General features: G+C 62.6%; 1 protein-coding gene across 3 annotated transcripts; it reads right to left on the bottom strand.

Moving 5' to 3' along the window:
* Positions 1 to 3,560: 3,560 nt before the first annotated feature.
* SLC4A1 (solute carrier family 4 member 1 (Diego blood group)) lies at positions 3,561 to 17,530 on the bottom strand. 3 transcript variants are annotated; one of them, XM_027664868.1, is made up of 19 exons: positions 17,424 to 17,530; positions 14,368 to 14,464; positions 11,859 to 11,932; positions 11,505 to 11,682; positions 11,290 to 11,425; positions 10,935 to 11,076; positions 10,423 to 10,492; positions 9,538 to 9,722; positions 8,606 to 8,816; positions 8,293 to 8,496; positions 7,948 to 8,096; positions 7,052 to 7,246; positions 6,122 to 6,289; positions 5,863 to 5,952; positions 5,586 to 5,752; positions 5,224 to 5,477; positions 4,968 to 5,137; positions 4,568 to 4,741; positions 3,561 to 4,370 (listed from the first exon to the last, which is right to left on the bottom strand). In XM_027664868.1, the coding sequence occupies exons 2-19, from the start codon at positions 14,444 to 14,446 to the stop codon at positions 4,290 to 4,292; spliced, it is 2,727 nt and encodes a 908-aa protein (XP_027520669.1). In that variant the 5' UTR covers positions 14,447 to 14,464; positions 17,424 to 17,530; the 3' UTR covers positions 3,561 to 4,289. The 3 variants fall into 3 exon arrangements, with proteins under 3 accessions (XP_027520669.1, XP_027520668.1, XP_027520670.1); XM_027664867.1 differs by lacking the exon at positions 17,424 to 17,530 and adding an exon at positions 14,574 to 14,606; XM_027664869.1 differs by lacking the exons at positions 14,368 to 14,464; positions 17,424 to 17,530 and adding an exon at positions 12,432 to 12,514.
* Positions 17,531 to 17,782: the final 252 nt, after the last annotated feature.

Below are 17,782 nucleotides of genomic sequence, written 5' to 3'. Positions count from 1 at the left end.
TCCACGGCGCCGGCTGCTTCCACGGCACCGGCTGCCACCGCGGTACCGGCTGCCTCCACGGTATCAGCCACCCCGGCTGCCTGTACAGCACCGGCCACCACGGTACCGGGCTACAGCCACGGTAGCGACCACCCTGCCCGCCCTTAGGGCACCGGCCGGCCAGGGCTGACCGTGCTGCGGCCACAGGCCGCCCGCCTGCCGCGGCTGTTCCCGGCTGGCGACACATTCCCGGCTGCCGGCGAGCTCCGGCCATCTGCCCGCTGCCGGCCGCCTGCTCGCCACGGCTGCTCCATCCAGGCCGCCCGCGCGTTCCCTCCGGAGAGCTCCGGCCATCTGCCCGCTGCTCCGAGGCCGCCGGGTCGCCGGCGTGCTCCAAGAGCTCCGGCCATTTGCCTGCTTCCCAAGCCAGGCTGGCACAGGCAGCTCCGGCCGGCACCTGCCACGAGGCAGCGGGAGCTGGCGGGGACCCCCCTTAAGGGATTCAGGGTGATCTGGGAATGTGGGACCGCGCGGCTTTGTGGGCTACGGGCATCTCCCTGGCACGGGAACAGCCAGTATCTGGGGGATTTTCACCCTTGTTTATAAGGAAAAGGAAAATAAAAATAATCCCTAAATCTGCGTGCAGTTGGCCCCCCCCTCCCCCAGCTGATTTGGGGGTGCGGGGGTGGTGCCTGGCTGTGCATGTGGCCTATTTGGGCTTTATCCCGAAGGGAAGGATCAGCCAGACGGAGGGACAGCCGGACAGCCGGATCCTCTGCCACGTCCTGCTCCGGGCTGTGCCAAGCCAGGCCGGGCAGCTCCAGCGCTGGGCGGTTAATCCCTCCTGCGAGAGCTTAAAAATAAAAATATATCTATTTATTCAGTGGGGAAAAGGGCCTGGGCTGGGCTGGATCCTCGAATTGTGGGAATTGTCACTGCTTTGCAGGAGGGGAAAATTGCAAAAGGAAAAAACAATGTAAACAAAGAAAATATTTAGGGACAATCAGGTCAAATACATGAAAGTTGGCATTTTATATTTTTTAACCTTTTTTTTTTTTAAGCCAAAAGCCATTTTGGGAGTGTCAGTGTGCTCCAGGCCCAATCCCCCCAACGTGGTTTTGTGGCTTTTGTCACTGAGAAGGGACACCAGAACCCTGGGAATCAACCACAGACCCTGCAGCAGGTGGGCTGGGAGTGGAGACCCCCCCAAATCTTCATCCCAACCCCTCCCCTCACTCCATGGCCTTCCCAAGCCTCACTTCCAACATGGGAATTTTCTATTCGCTATTATTTGTGTCAGTGAGTGTTTTTTGGGTGCAACTGCAGGTTTTGGGGAGTTTTATTTGGTTTTGCACTTTTTCTGTGCACAACAGTGACAATGTCCCACTGGACACCTCCAGGAGATCCCAGAGTGTCCCATGTCCCCTGTCCATGGATGACATGGAGCACTCTGTGATGCTGCAGGCACTGTGACTCTCCCCTTCCAGGGGTGATGCTCCAACGTGATCCCCCTCTGGAGCTCCAAGCTTCCCCCTCCTCATTAGCAACCAATTAATAAGCATTTATTTCCCCCTCATTACTCTACTCTAATCCCTAATTCCCCCTCCCTCCATTTCCCTGAGCTGAGGCAAGTTCAAAGAAGAGCTTGACCTAAATTCCCAACCCCAAACGGGGCTGGATCCCGCGGCAGTGACCTCGCTGCCATGTCCCAGGGAATAACAAACTTCCCAGGGTGGAAAACAAGAGGGATGGGTGCAGGCAGATGCTATCCTCCTTCACTGGGATTTCGAGGCAGGGATGGCCTCTGGATGGCATCTGGCATGTCTTGTCCATGTGAGGCCGGCACAAGGAAGGGAAGCTGCTGGATCCACAGGCCTTGGGCTGGAAAACACCAGCCACACGCCTCCATCTCTGGAAAACAGGGGGTAGCAGCTATGCCAGGCTTGGGAAAACCTGGTGGCCACGCCGGGGTTTATCCCAGCCCCATGGAAAGAGTTTGGGGTCCTGGTTTGGAGCAATCGAGGATGCTGATCCCAATTCCTGCCCTATGGGAAGGCTGGGGGCGAACAGGCACAGCCCTTCCCATGGCCCCGCTCACAGAGCCGGTGTCTCCCGTTCGTTAATGGGATTATGGATAATCGGGGTCAATCCAGTGCCAGGGGCTGGGGGAGGGGCAGGGGCTGCTCTACTCCCTGTACCAGCAGCCCTGGATCAGGATATTCCCAATACCCCTGGAGCAGGGACAGACAAGGCCAGGTGGCAGTGGGGCAGCACCCTGGGGTGCGGGGGGATGAGGGGGGCTGAGCATCCCAGGATGGCCACAGGAATCCCTTAGATTCCCTGACATCCTGGGATGGCTACAGTGAGCAACCCAGGGTGACTATGGGGAGCATCCTGGGATGGCCACAGGGAGCAGCCTGGATGGCTGCGGGGAACGTCCAGGGACGTCTGTGGGAAGGATCCTGGGAAGATCATGGAGAGCATCCCAGAATGGCTGCAGGGAACTTCATGGGATGACTTGGGGATGCATCCTGGAATGCTGGGATGCAGCGAGTATCCTGGAATGACTATGGGGAGAATCCCAGGATGGCTCTAATGAGCTCTCCAGGATGCCAGGATGCTGTGAGGAGCATCCTGGGATCACCGTTGGGAGCATCCCAGAATGACTGCAGGGAGCACTCCAGGATGTTGGGATGCAGGGAGGAGCATCCTGGGATGACCATATGGAGCATCCTAGGACACAGGGAGCATCCCGGGATGCCATGACAAGCATCTTGGTACAACTTCACTGCCCATTCCAGGGGGATGGACATCTCCAAAGGCTGCTGCTACTCCTTTTTGGAAGGAATTAAACAAGGGAATTAAACCAGAAAATTGCCAGCTGGAAAGAAAACTCCCATTTCCTTTCTGATTTTATTAATTTCTTTATTAAAGCCTGATACAGAGGTGGGGGGAAGGGAAGGAGGAAACCCCAAAGATCGAAACATTTCTTCATTTCAGACATATAATTAATAAAACTAAACCAACCCCAAACACAAGGCCCTGGGTGCGGCCACCCACTCCCATCCCCCTACTCTCCCACCCACCCCCCTCTGATTTTGGGGTCAAAAATGAGCAAAAATGAGCAAATTTGGAGCCTGATCTGGTGTTCTGTGCCCTGGCTGGATCCAGTCCTTGAGGGTGATCAGGGCAGAACGAGCCTTGGCAGGATCAGGGGGATGCTCAGCTGGACTGGGAGCAATCCCAGCAGAAACAGGGCAAGATATGGTCAGCAAGCAAGGGAAAAATCGAGGAAAAACTACACAGATTTACCCGGAACGCTATAAAAATAAAGAGGACTAATTAACTAACTAACACTAATTCATGAATGGAGTGAGACTGACAGACTGGTCCTTAGAGTTTAGGCCCTGACCAGGATCCTTAAAAATCATCTTTTATAGAAAATTCTGAATTTTGATATAATTCTCTAGTATATACACACACACACACGGCCCTGCTGCAGCAGGGGCACAACCAGCCCTAAAAATAAATTACAAACCCCCCCAGTAGCATCAAATATACAGATCACTCCTTGCAGTTGCTTTTTTTTTTTCTATTTTTCCTCAATTTTTTTTCATTTTTAAGGTGCTTTTTCATCCGTTTTTTTGGGGATTTTTTGCTTGGCTATGAGTGAATCCTACCTGCGGAAGCATCGGCATAATTATGAGTAATTTTTTTGGCTGTTTTTAGCATGATTATTTTCGTTCTAAATATGTAAACTCCCTCACTGGACTATTTACATCCCAACTCTGGGAGGTGCTGGAAGCGCAGTGGAGCAGCTGGGATGATCCCACTGGAGCAAAAGATGGAGAAAATGGGAGAAGGGGCTCCGTGGGGTGAAGGGTCTTTCCCAGCTCACTGGAATGTTCATCTGGGGAAGAGGGGCCAGGCTGGGGGTGTCCCGGGGGCTGGGAGCTTCCTCCAGCTCCTTCCCATGCCCAGTGCCCGGTGGTGGCCTCAGGGATGGGATGGTGACACATCCCACCTTGCCACGGGGTGGGGGTGGCTCCTGGAACCCCCCAGAGCCGGGGCAGCCCCTTCCCCAGCGGGCAGCAGAGTGTGGGTGAGATCACACCATCCAAAATATTGTTAAAAATAGACCAAAAAAAAGGGAAAAACAACTAAAAAAATAATTCCATTCCCGGGGCGTGCAGGTGGGGACAGTGTCCCCAAATCCTCCTCTGTCGCCCAGCGGCCCCGGGGTGGCAGCAGTGGTGATAGAAGCGGGTGGGGGGGCTGGGGGGGCGTTGGGGGGCCGGGGGGTCCGGCCCTTAACTGGGCATCTGCACCTCGTTGTACACGTCTGTCCCCTCCTCCTCCTCGAAGGTCACCACGGCATCATCCGCGTCCAGCTGGAGAGAGGAGAGGGAGTGAGGGGGACAGGGATGGGGACAGGGAGGGAGATCAGGAGTGTGATATGGACAGGGGAGGGGAATAGGGACAGGGGATGGGGATAGGGACAGGAGATAGGGATGGAGATCAGGAGAGGGATGGGGATAGGGCAGGGACAGCACAGTGGTGGCTCCCAGCACGTGCTGGGGCTACGTACACATTTGAGCTCGATGTCCCGGAAGATCTTGGGGAGCAGGAAGCGCCGCACGGGCACGGTGAGGATGAGGACGAAGGGCAGTGCCAGCGAGGCCGGGGTGGACTTCACCACCCACAGCAGCACAAGGACAATGATCTGGGTGAAGGTGAAGAGGTGCATCCGCCAAGTCTTCACCTGTGGGACAAGAAGCCCAGGACTGAGGTCAGGGACAGCATCCCATACCCTTCCCGGGGTGGTGGGTGCTGGGGTGGGGGCAGGACCAGTGGCCTGAAGAGCCCAGTGAAGGTCAGCACTGAAGGAGGAGGCTCTTTGGGGAGCCTGAAGCAATTTCAGCGGTGCTACAGCACAGGACACCCCCAAACCCGCTGCCACCCATGGGGGTGACACAGGGCTCACTCACCCTGGTGACATAGGGCTCGTCAGGGTGGTACTTGGGGGGCATCAGCAGGAGCAGGATGCGGTCGAAGAGCTGGATGCCAAAGAGGGAGGTGACCCCCATGTAGAGGAAGATGCCGAAGAGCACGGCCAGCGGGATGTACTTCAGGATGGGCTCCATGAGGATGGAGACGCCTGCGGTGGAGAAGGAGAGGTTGGGGAGAGCTCCTGGGGGACCCCCAACCCTCACCTCCCATGCGGGGGGCACCTCCCCAGCTCACCGATGAGCACGGCCACCAACAAGCTGCTGATGCGCTGCTCCTTGACCTCCAGGATCTGGGATTTCTCTCCGGGAGAGGAGGCCTTGCTCATGACGGTGAGGGCGTTGGCGTGGGTGATGGTGCGCACGGTGGTGGCACTGAGCCAGGGCATCCCGAAAAGGGCCGCCAGCCCCCCCATGGCCACGATCAGCAGCAGGTCCAGGTGGAAGCCGCTGCCCTTCACCAGCTTCCTCTCGGGTTTGCTGACGATGAGGCTGCAGGGACACGGGGTGTTGGTGACACAGCACCCCAGGGAGGTGCCCTCTGTGCCCGTCCCACCGGGCACCCCTCAGCCCTCCCCTCCCCGTATCCCCCATCCTCACGTGGTGATCTGCGTCTCGAGGAAGATGAGGATGAAGACCAGGAGGGCGGGCACCACGGAGGCGAACATCATCCAGATGGGGAATTTTTCGTGCAGCCCCATGGGGTTGATAAACCAGCCCCGGGCGGTCGAGTTGGTGACCTCCAGCCCTTTAGGGACGCTCAGTTTCTGGATGGGAGCAAAGTGGGGAGTGAGGGGGCGGGACACAGGAATGAGCACCCAGCTCCATGTCCCCATGCTGGGGGCACCTGTGCCCCCCCAGCCCTGCCCTCACGGACCTGTGTGTACGTGTCCTTGATGAAGAAGTCGGCCAGGGCCATGATGAAGATGGAAATGGGCACCCCAAAGTCCCCGATCAAGCGCCGGACCTGTGGGGACACGGTGACCACATTAAACCCTCCGTGTGACCCCCCAGCCCAGGGGTTCTCCCTCGCCCTGTCCTCTGCAGGAACAGGCAATGAGTTTGCCCAGTCTCAGCCACTGAGCCCTGTTTTGCAGTGGGGAGGGGGGACAGCACCGTGTCCTCCCTGTGCTCACCTTGCCCGGCAGGAAGGCACTGTTCTTGAACTTGCGGAGGAAGAAGGCCAGGAAGAAGGTGCCAGCCATGAGGATGAGGGACAGCAGGGCCGTGTTGGGCTCTGGCTCCGAGGGGTCAAAGTCAGCCTTCACGCTGTACTCCCGCTTCAGAGGGTGTTGCTTGAAAATCTGGGGAGGGAAGGGGAGGAAGTGAGCAAGGATGGGGATGGGGGTCCCCTGCACCCCTCCTGCCATGCTGGGAGCCCTGCAGGACCATCCTGGTGGGTGTAGGGTGTGTGCCAGGGGGAAGGGTGAGGCTGGAGCCCGGCACATGCTGAACAGGGGGACAGTTAGGGTTGGTTTTCTCTGTGCTTCTTCAGAAACAAGGCCAGTGGCACGGTGGGGTCAGACAAGTGTGTCCCCACTGCAGACCGTGGGTCACCTGGGGTGTTCAGGGAGGTACTGAGCTTGTCGTGGGGTGCACGAGGGCACCTGGGTATGACACACACCCACCTGTCCTGCCTGTCACCTCCCCAGCACCAGCGATATCCCTGTGGGCACCCAGTGCACGGGGTGACACCATCCCAGTGCACGGGGTGACACCATCCCAGTGCAACCAACCAGCCTGGAGGGATCTGAGCCAGGGATAGGGGGAGGAATTGGGGCTCTTCAGGCAGTTGCTAGGCAAGGACCATGTTTGGTGCAGCCCAGGTGGGACATCTATGTGGGGTTCACCCAAAATCCCCCTGCAGAGAGATGCATGAAGCACAGAATAGTTAGGGTTGGAAGGGACCTCGTGAGCTGGGGAACACCTGGAAAAGGGGAGAAAACACCAGGAGATGGGCTCTGTCCCTCACCTGCATCGCACTCTTTCTATGGAAACCCAGGAGATAGCCACAACCTGCAGCCCCCTCCCACCCTCCCCACTGTGGGACCCCCCATGCCCCTCACCGTGACCAGCTTGGAGAAGGTCTCGAAGATGAAAATGAGGGAGATGAGGAAGGAGAAGATCTCCTGGGTGTAGCGGGACAGGAAGCGCACCAGGAAACTGCCCTCGAAGGCCACCACCACCAGCACCAGCAGGATCATCCAGAAGCCAATCCAGACCCGGCCCACGATGTATTCCAAGCCATTGCTGCTGCAGAACTGGGGAGGCAGAGGGCACAGCCCTGTCAGCCCCCCAGAACCCCCCAGCATGGGCACTGAGGGGGGCTGGACCTTGGCATCCCACAGTGGCCCTACACATCCTTCCCCAGGACAGGGATGGTGGTACCTCAGTGTGGCAGGACCCTCATGGCAGCACCCCTGGGCCACCACTTGGATGGCTGTACCTGCGTGGTGTCACCCCTGGGCTCTCACACAGGTGACAGCCTTGTACATCATCCATGTGCCATGCCACCAATGCCATCCTGCATGTGCCATCCTGCATATGCCATCTCCCCCACTACATCCCCCATGTGCCATCCCACAGTGCCATCCTGTATGTGCCATCCCCCTGCCTTGTGTCATCCCACCAGTACCATCCCATCAGTGCCATCCTGCATGGGACACCCTCCTTGTGCCATCCCTCACGTGACAGCCATCATCCTATGCCACCACCCCTGTGCCATCCCACCAGTGCCATCCCACATACAGCACTCCCCCTGTGCCATCCCCCAGGACATCCCCTCATGACATTCTCCCTGTGCCACCCACCCTGTCATCCCTGCTGTACTACCCCCACTGTGCCACCCCCCCCTGCAGCAGCCCCCTGTGCCTCTCCCAGGGCTGGTGGGGACACCCCAAGCCCACTGTGGGGACTGCCAGAGGCGGGTGGGGGGCACCCACAGGCACCGGGGGGTACCCACCCCATAGAAGGCTTCCTCGAAGACGAGGAGGGGTCCTGAGAATCCAACGACAAGGAGGGGCTGGGCACTGAGGAGGCTGAAGAGCACACACTGCACGCAGGTGGAGATGAGCAGCTCTGACACCCCCATCATGCCCTTGGTCTTCTCACCTGAAAGGGAGCAGGGCCGGTGAGTGCCAGGGTGGGGGACACGGCGCTGTACCCCCCATCCCACACCCCTTGGCACTGGGATTAGGGGGTGCATCCCCATCGATGGTGATGAAGGAGGCAGAAGCCCCCTGCTCCCCACCCAGCTGGGGGGACATCCCCGTCCCCTGGCGTGTCCCCAGCCCGTCCCCCCCATTACCCAGCAAGCCTCCGAAGGTGACAGCAGGTGACAGCGCCGCGAAGTAGATGAAGATGACAGCGGCCAGGCACTGGGGGCTGAGGGCGTCCTTGATGTCGCTGAGATATTTGGGGTACCGGCGGCAGATGTCCCGCACCAGCCCCCCAAAGGGCCGCCCCGTCCTGCGCAGGGGGTCGTCGTCCTCCGCCACCGGCGCATCCAGCCCTGGGGACACATCGGGTTGTCAAGGGGGGACCCCGTGTGCAAGGGGAGTGTCCCGCCCGCCACGGGGACAGGAGATTTCAGGGGGGGGGGCAGGTGGTCCCTGCCATACCCAGGTCTTTCAGGAAGCCCTCGCTGGGTGATTTCTCGGGGGGTTGGTAGCGGCGGCGGAGGAGTTCGCGCTGCAGCGGGACCAGAGCGCGGAGCAGCTGCTCGTTGGGGGTCTCGGTGGGAGGCAGGACAATGCTGGCCTCCAGGAACTCCTCCACTGCCCGCACCACGTCCTGCCGGCCCTCGGCCAGGTAGGCATCCCGGCGAAACACCTGTGGGATCACCCGGGGATGGGTGCTCAACTGGCTCCAGCACCCCTGAGCCTCCCCGTGGGGATGGGGTGTCCTGGAGACATGGGGATAAGGGGGCACATGGGGACACAGGGACTTGGGGACAACAGGGGCATGGGGACACTGGGATAAGGTGAGATGGAGGCACAGGGGCTTAGGAACAGGGGGCATGGGGATAAGGGGATATAGGAAGATACAGGGGCTTGGAGATGGGGGAATATGGGGGGAGATGGGGACACAGGGGATTTGGAATAGGGGGCACGGGGATAAGGGGGGACATGAGGGCACAAGGGCATGGGGACACGGGGATAAGGAGGGACATGGGGCATAGGGGATTGGGGACAGGATGCATGGAACCACAGGGGCATGGGGACATAGGGATAAGTTGGGAGATGGGGGCAGGGGCTTGGGCACAGGGGTGTGGGAGCCCAGGGGCACGGGGACGTGTTTGCTCGAACACATGGGGACAAAGGGACACTTTGGCCTCAGGGACATGGGGACACCAGTTCATGGGGACAAGGGGACACAGTGGCAGGGGGACACAGGGATCAGAGACAGACATTGCACAGGGGGATGAGCCCTGTTAGAGGGTGCAGCCCCGAGGGTGGGGACTCCAGGGTGCTCAGGGGGGCTGATGGCGGTGGCAGTGGGGTGGCAGTGGGGTGGCAGTGGGGTGGCAGTGGCAGTGGTGGGTGAGCTGTACCCTCTCGGACATCATGGTGGCGATGGCACGGCCGATCTCGTGGTAGCTGATGTTGGGGCTGTCGGGGCCCAGCACCACGAAGAGGAAGCGGACGGGGAGGGACACGTCCAGGACACCGTCCAGTGTCACCGCGTCCTTCAGGCGCACAAAGGCCAGCGTTGGCTGCTCCAGGAAGGCTGCACAGCCTGGGGGCAGGACGGGACGGGACGGGGGTCATGGGGGACCAGGCACAGGGACACAGGGACATGGGAGCACAGAGACACGACAGGGACACGAGGGTACAGGGACACGGGGACGTGGGAGCACAGAGACACGACAGGGACACGAGGGTACAGGGACACGGGGACATGGGAGCACAGAGACAGAAGGACATCGGAACACGGGGACATCAGGAGTGGAGTCAAGGTGACATATAGGCTTGGGGATGTTGGGGGACAAAGAGAATGGGATGGGGGCACAAAGACATGAGGACACAGGCACAGGGATACAGGGACATGGGGACACAGGGATAGATGGACATGAGAGTACAGGGATATCAGGGCACGGGAGCACAGGGACATACAGATAGGTGGGCATGGGAGTACAGGGACCTTGGGGCACAGGGACATGGGGGACTTAGAGACATGAAGACATGGGGAGATGGGACATGAGGACAGGGGACATGGGACAGGGACCCAGAGAGCAGCGCTGAGCAGCAGCAGGCGGCGGCGAGAGCTGAGGATGGGGAGAGGCAAAAACGGTGCAAGAAAGGCAGGGCGTGAGCGAGCACAGCAAGGGACAGATGGCAAAGCTCCCCCTGCACACTCTAACCCTGTACCCACCTCCTTCAGCCTGCACCCACCCCCCTGACCCAAGCCAGCACCCACCACCCCACTGACCACTCACCCACGAGGACCAAGGTGGCCTCGGCATCCTCAGGGATCTTCTCTGGGAGCTGGGGTTTGGAGGCCCCACTCTATTGCAGGCAGATGGATGGTAGGAATTAGCCAGCCAGCCTTGGTGGCTGTCCCTGTGGTCCTCTGTGCCCCCTGCACGTTCCCCCTCTGGTGTGTTTCTCTCTGTCCCCTGCACGTCACCCACTATCCCCTGCATGTTCCCCTCTGTCCCATGTCTCTCCCTCTGTCCCCTGAATGTCCCCTTCCATCTCCTGCCTGTCCCCCACCGCTCCCTGAGTCTCCCTCTCTGTCCCCTAAGTGTCCCCCACCATTCCCTGTGTGTCCCCCTCTGCATGTGCTGCACAAGCACGTTTGAGTGTGCAACTGCTCTGTGCCCCTACATGTGCCAAGGTGTGTGTTCACCTGTGTGTGTGTGTGTGTGTGTGTGTACACCCTGTGTGCCTCTCCCACCCCCAGTCCTGCATCCCAGTGCCCCCCAGTGCCCCTCTGTGCCCCCAGTACCTGCTCAGTCCCTGACAGCTTGCTCATCTCCATGGGCTGCTGTTCCCTCATCAGCGGCTGCTCCACATCGTCCCGGCGGGTGCCCGAGCGCTGCAGCAGCGCCGGCGGCAGCGTCCACACTGACTCCCCCTCACTGGGGTGGCTGAGAGCATCGGGGGGGTGGTGTCAGACCCCCCAGTGCCATCAACCCCCCCAGACACCCATAAGGCAGCCTCAGCCCTGTGGGTGTGCTGGGACACCCAAACAGAGCTGGAGGACAAAGGTCTCCCACCCTGATCCAGGCTCCAGTGGGATGTGCTGGGGTGGGTCCATCCCAGACCTCAGGGACTCCCTGGGAGCACCAGCCCTGCCGTACCTGTGCCGCAGGAGCAGTGTCCTCAGGATGTCCTCCCGGTCCTGTGGCTTCCACTGCCCCTCGTAGATCATCTGGTCGATGAGGACGTTGACAATGGCTGCCATTGAGTTGGCTGCCACATCAAGGAGAATGGCACCTGTGGGGACAGCACCGTCACCACCCGGCCAGCGTGGGGTCCCTGCCGCCATCCAGGTGGTCCCCAGGGGTGTCCCCACCTTTGTTCAAAGCCCGTCGGATCTCCAGGAGGTTGCGGTAGGTCAGGAAGGAGAGATGGGGCTGGCTCCACTGCCCTGATTCCTGGAAATCCTCCTCCAGCTTGAGCCAGTGGCCGGCCTCCATCCAGCACAAGTCCTTCGAGCTGTCCATGACCAGCTCGTGGAGCTCCACATAGCCCTGCAACCAGAGATGGGGGGGTCAGGGTACCCCCAGGTGGCAACACCAGGGACCCCCAGGGCACCCAGTGTCTCCTCTCCCCGTGTCCTGGTGTTCCCAGGTTGGTCTCCAAGTGGCCACAGTCCACACACCCTCAGGAATGGGGAGGGAATGAGGGTCCCTGGGACAGCACCCACCTCATGGGTGTCCCTCTGGGACAGGAGCCTCCTGCTCCCCGACGCCTCCGGGTCCACATCGGTCACTGACTCAGCTGCAAGTGGAGCCACCAAAGCATTAGCTGGTCCCTGTCCCAGCCCTGACCCCCTCCCTGGGGTCTGTTGAAGGTGTCTCCCCCCACCACCTCCATCCCACACCCATCTGGGGTCACCTGGAAGTGTCCCCTTCTCCATCATCCCCAACCCAGACCCAGTTAGGGTCACCTGGATTTGTCCCCTTCTCCGTCACACCCCAGCCCTGCTGGGGACTCGCTGGACGTGTCCCACCATCCCAGAACTTCCATTACCCCCCACCCTGACGGTGCCTTTGGTCCCCTTACATCCCCGCAGCCCGGCCCCTGGGGCAGGGTGACAGTCTGGGGACATCACCGGGGCCAGGGTGAGGACAGGGTTCATGGCCACCGCCCTGCCACCGACACAACACCGGCACCCAGCGCCGAGCACTGCCACTGGAATGGGGACACGGGGACAGCACATCCCCGGCCAGCCAGACCCCAGAAGCTCGAGGTATCCCTGTCCCCGTCCCCTGCCTACCTGCGGGCCCCCCTGCGCTCCCCATGTCCCCGCAGCTCTGTCCCTATAAAGTGGGGAGCGATCCCCGCAGCCGCCCTGTGTGCACCGTAAATCCAGCAACACTTCCTTTGCTGACAGTAAACACCAGCGCGGCTCCCGCCCGCCGCTGCCACCCCAGCGTGGGGACAGGCTCACCCCGTCCCCCTCCGCCCTCGACGGGGACCACCGCGGTCCCCTCGCTGTCCCCAGCCGGGTCACCCGGCGGGGGGATGCTGCCGTAAGAGCCGCATCCCGCTCTGCCGGAGGAAGGATGCTGTGCCCACGGGAGCGGGGATGGGGCGCGGCCCTTGCCACCGTGTCCCCGTCAGTGCCGGCCGTGGCACGCGGGCACGAGCGTGTCCTCGTCCCTGCCCGCCGCCACCGAGCCGCCCGGCGCCAGCCGGCGTTCGGCCCCAAGTGGTTCTTGTCCTCACCCCAAACAAAGACTTTATTTATCCTCAATCAGTGGGCGATTACGGGCAAGTGGCAGCGGTCACTCGTGCCCTGACGCCCGGGTGACGGTCACCCCGCGCAGGGTGGGGACAGGGGTGGGTGGCAGAACCGGGGCAAGACAGCGCGATGGAGGGCTGGGGGTAGGGGGGGGCCGGGCTTCGTCCCCCGGGGCCCCCGCGGTCACTCACGCTGCCCTCGGCCCCGGCGGGGGGGCTGTCCCGGGGGGGCCCCGGCCGCGCGCCTCTTCCCGTGCAGGTCATAACATCCCCGGCGGCCGGGCAGATACTGGCTGCAAAACACACACCGCCGGCACGGGGGGGTCAGCGCCGGGCACCGCGGGTGCCACCGGCCTCCCCGCGGGTGATGCCAGCCGGGCGGGCAGGGCAGCGTCCGGCGCCCCCGCCGCGATTTGGGGACTCACCGCAGGGGCGTCAGCTCCTCGGCTCTGGCCCTCCACGCGTGCAGAGGGGACCCGATGCCAGCGCCGGCCCCTGCGCAGAACAGGTGGCAGCGTTACCCCCCGACCTGTGTGACCCCAATTGGGGACCCGAGCCCAACACCCCCGCGGGGTGGCAGCTCTGGAACAACCGAGCTTGGGGCAAAGGGATGCTCCGGGGCATGCAGACCCCCCAAACTCCCCTCACCTCCCTCCCCGGAGGCTCAAGGACCTCGGGTGTCCCAAAGGACAGCCCCAGTTCAGGTACCCACAGCTGGAGGTGGCACCTCACGGCTCCAGGGCTTTGGCAAAGGGTGTCACTGCCTTTGGGGGATGCCACCCTGAGGGTGGGTGTCCCTGCCTGACCCCACGCTCTGAGTGAGCCCTGCTGCCAGTGCCACGCTGGCACCCAGGAAACACATCCATGCAACACGTCTGTGCCATGCTGTGCCCATGCAGTGCTTCTGCTCATGCAATGCTGTGCCCATGCAACACGCCTGTGCCCTGCTGGCACCCAGGGAACATGCCTGTGCCATGCTGTGCCCATACAACACACCTGTGCCATGCTAGCACCCATGGAACATACCTGTGCCATGCTATGCCCATGCAACCTGCTGCTGATACCCCACAGGTGCCCATGCGACGCTGGCACCTGTGAAACACCCGTGCCCATGCAGTGCTGGTGCCTGTTCAACACACCAGAGCCGTGCTGGTGCCCATGCCCAGCTGGCACCCACAGAACTCCTGTGCCCACACAACACGCGACCTCGAGCCACTGGTGCCCCTGCAGTGCTGGCACCCAGCTGGTGCCGGTGCCCGTGTGGTGCCATCACCCGTGCAACGCTGTCACCTGTGCAATGCCACTGTCACCCACACAGTGAGGTGTGACCTCTGCGACGCCAGTGCCCGTGTGACACACCAGTGCCCGTGCAATGCCACACCCATGCAGTGCTGGCACCCGTACAACAGCGGTGCCCATGCAATGGCTCCCCCGTGCCAGTGCCCCCCAGCACCCCTGGAGCCACTCACTGCTCATCTCCCCCAGCGACAGGCGGGAGTCCTTTAGGCCGGGATCCTCGTAGCCCTCAGGGTCGAGGGTCCTCCTCATGCCCTCCTCGTAGGCCTCCTGTGGGACAGAGAGAAGGGAGTCAGCGGGGTCTGGTACCCTCCACGCCTCGCCGGGGCTGTGCCGGGGCGCAGCAGCAGAGCCGGGGCGGGGGGCCGGGGGTCCCTACCTGGCCGGGCCCCTCCATGGCTCCGGGCTCGGCCCCCACTGCCGCCTCGCTGCGTCCCGGCGCTCAGCCCGGTGCCACCATAACCCGGCTCTCTGCGGGGCAGGCACGGGGGAAACCAGAGAGAACATGTTAGCAGAGACTGGGGCATCGCTCGGTGCCCCCCGGGATCAGGGTTTGTCCCCTGGGGTGGGGCTGGGGCTGAACATCGTGGCCCTTCCCGCAGTCCCTGCCTGCCTAAACTGCTCCCCACGGGCTGGGAGGTCCCAGCGTTGGGGGTCCCCGGGGAAGTCATGCCCTGCCCTGTCGCCATCCAGGATGGGAACCGACGTCAGGCGACGGCAGAGCCCCGGCAGCTTCCCAGCAGGGACGTGGCATCCTGCCCTGGCCCACCCATGCCCATGCACACCATGCCCTGTGCCCAGGGGGCAGGTCCTGTACAGACCCACACCCAGGGACTGGGGTCCTGCACGACCTGTCACAAGTGGGTGGGGGTCCCATATAGACCCACACACATGGGCTGGGGTCCTACACGACCCTATGGGTGGAGTCCTATATAGACCCATGCACACGGTTGGGGTCCCACACAACCCCTTGCACGTGGGTGGGGGTCCAATATAGACCCACACACAGGGGCTGGAGTCCCACACACAGTGGCCGGGTCCCCCAGCAACCGCCCTCCCCCAGCCCAGTGGCACAGTGCAGGGGGGAGAAAGGGAAACTGTGGCACAGCTGGGCTCATGGGACACCCCAAAACAGGACAGCATGAGTGCCCCAGAGCCGCCCAGGGTGCACAGCTGGGGAGGCCCCTGCTGCCGCCCCCCCATCAGCACCCAAATCCTCTTCAGCACCCAGTTCCTGCACCCCCTTTCACCCCCCTGGTTCCCACTTTGCCACCCCCCGGGCTGTGCCCCCCACTCCCCTCCCGCAGATGCCCCAGGGCTGTGTCGGGGGACAACCGCCAGGGGGCGCCCTGTCCCCGCACTGCACCCCCCTTTGCCCCCCCCGGGCAGCCCCGGAGGGACCCGGGGGTCCGGACCCCCCATCCCCTTAAACCCTCCCACCCCATGACCTTTGTCCCCCAGCCCAGAGCCTCTGGGAGGGGGTGTCCTGCCCCGGGACTCCCAGATCCCCTGTTCCAGACTCCCGTGGGGTCCCCCGCATTTTGGGAGGACCAAGAACCTCTGCTGTCCCCCACCACCCCGGCCCAGGGACCCCTCAGGGGGGCTCAGGGGCAAGGGCAGGGGTGCTTCGGGGAGAACCAGCCCCCCCAGATCTCACCGGGGTGATGCAGGAGCTCGCTCCCGGCCGGGGGGCGGCGGGAGCCGGGGTGGGGTCCCCGACACCCGGCAGGGGGCCACGGGATCCCCGATGGGGCCACGGGATCCCCGGTGGGGCGCAGGAGCCACGGCGGGGCCGCGGGACCGACGGCCGGCTCCGGACCCGGCCTCCTCCTTCCTGCCCCGCCTGGCCCCGGGGCCGGCGGCCCCCGGCCCCCCAGCCCGGCCTGTCCCGGGCCCCCCCGGCCCCCCCAGCCCCGCCGGCGGCTCTTGCATCAGCCCGGTGCACCGGGCTGCGCCCCGCTGATAACTCCCGGCACCCGCTGTCGGCCCCCGCCCCGCTCCACCCGCCGCCCCCCGCGCTGCCCCGCAGCGCCCCGAGGCCGGGGTGAGGGACTGGGGACCCGAAGGGTACTGGGGCACCTGCCAGCGAGGTCACCTGGACCTGCTGAATCCATCCTTGGGCCACCTCACACCCTACAGAGCCCATATGTCCCGCAGCACATGTATGAGATAGAGCCCACACGTCCAGCCTTGCACATCACAGGGCACAGGACGGAGCACATCCTACATCATGACCCTCCTGCATGGTACAGAGCCCCTGTGCGTGGGGTGGAGTCCATACCTCCCACACCACACACCCCATGTACAGAGCCCGTGTCTCCTGCACCACACAGCCAACGTGCCCCCTGTGGAGCCCACACATCCCACGCCATGAATGCAGCGTGGCTGGGATCGCTCCTGCAGTGGGTACAGGCTCATAATGGAGCCCAAACATCCCATGTCATACAGCCAGAGTAGCTCAGGACCGGGCTCACACCTCCTACATCATATATCCAGCACTGCTCAGCGTGGAGCCCATACATCCCACACCATCCACACAGCGTGCCTGGGATTCTTCCTGCAGCAGGTACAGTCACCATGGCTCAGTGTGGAACCCACATATCCCACACCATCCCTGTGGCATGGCTGGGGTCCCTCCCGCAGCAGGGAGCCCCATGGCTCCATATGGAGCCCATACATCCCAGACCATCCACTCAGCTCAGCCGAGGCTCAGCTCCTTCCCACAGTGGGTACAATCCCTGTGGCTCCATATGGTATGGAAGCCATACATCCCATGCCATCCACACAAATGTGGCTGCAATCCCTCATCCAGCAGGTACCTGACGTGGCTCAGTATGGAGCCCATACATCCCATGCCATCCTCACAGTGTGGATGGGGTCTGTCCTGCCACAGGTACCCCCATGGTTCCACATGGAGCCCATACACCCCATGCCATCCACACGGCACGGCTGGGATCCCTCTCCTGGTTCCATATGGAGCCCACATATCCCAAGGTATCCACGCAGTATGGATGGGGGCCCTCCCCCTGTGCCTCCATAGGGAGCCCATACCCCCCATCCCGCAGCACCTCCCACCCCAGCACCCACTTGTTGACAACCCTCCACCCCCCACCCCACACCGAGGACACCCCAGAGTGCCCTCCCAGCCCTCCCTGCCCCCCCCATCCCCCAGCCCACCCCGTCCCCCCACTCCCACCCCAGGGACACCCCGAGATGACCCCGCACCTACCCCTGGGGTGCCTCCGGACGCCCCTGCCCGCGCTCTGCCTGCGGCTGCCCGGGCTGCGAGACACCAATGCCCTGAGTCACGCTCTCACCTCCCTAATCTCGCCCCCCTCGGGCTCACCCGGCCCCCCCGGGGCCCCCCGTAAACAAGATTATCGGGGTGCAACATCTTGAGGCGTGAGGCTGTGCCCCGCCTGTGCCCCGCTGCCCCCCCGTCCCTCTGCCTGCCCCGGCACCACCGGCCCTGCTCCCGCTGCCCCTCCATATCTTGTTTACCTCCGGGTTTCCCTGCGGGGAATCCCCGGGATCCCCCTGCTTGTCCCCCCTTCCCACGGGGTTGGGGTGTTCTCTTTTTTTCCAAAA

This window comes from Corapipo altera, unplaced genomic scaffold (genome assembly GCF_003945725.1).
Source record: "Corapipo altera isolate COAL_440 unplaced genomic scaffold, ASM394572v1 142, whole genome shotgun sequence".
In the NCBI taxonomy this organism is placed as follows: Eukaryota; Metazoa; Chordata; class Aves; order Passeriformes; family Pipridae; genus Corapipo; species Corapipo altera.
The sequence above is the reverse complement of the archived record's forward strand: the minus strand, read 5'-3'. Positions and strand labels throughout refer to the sequence as shown.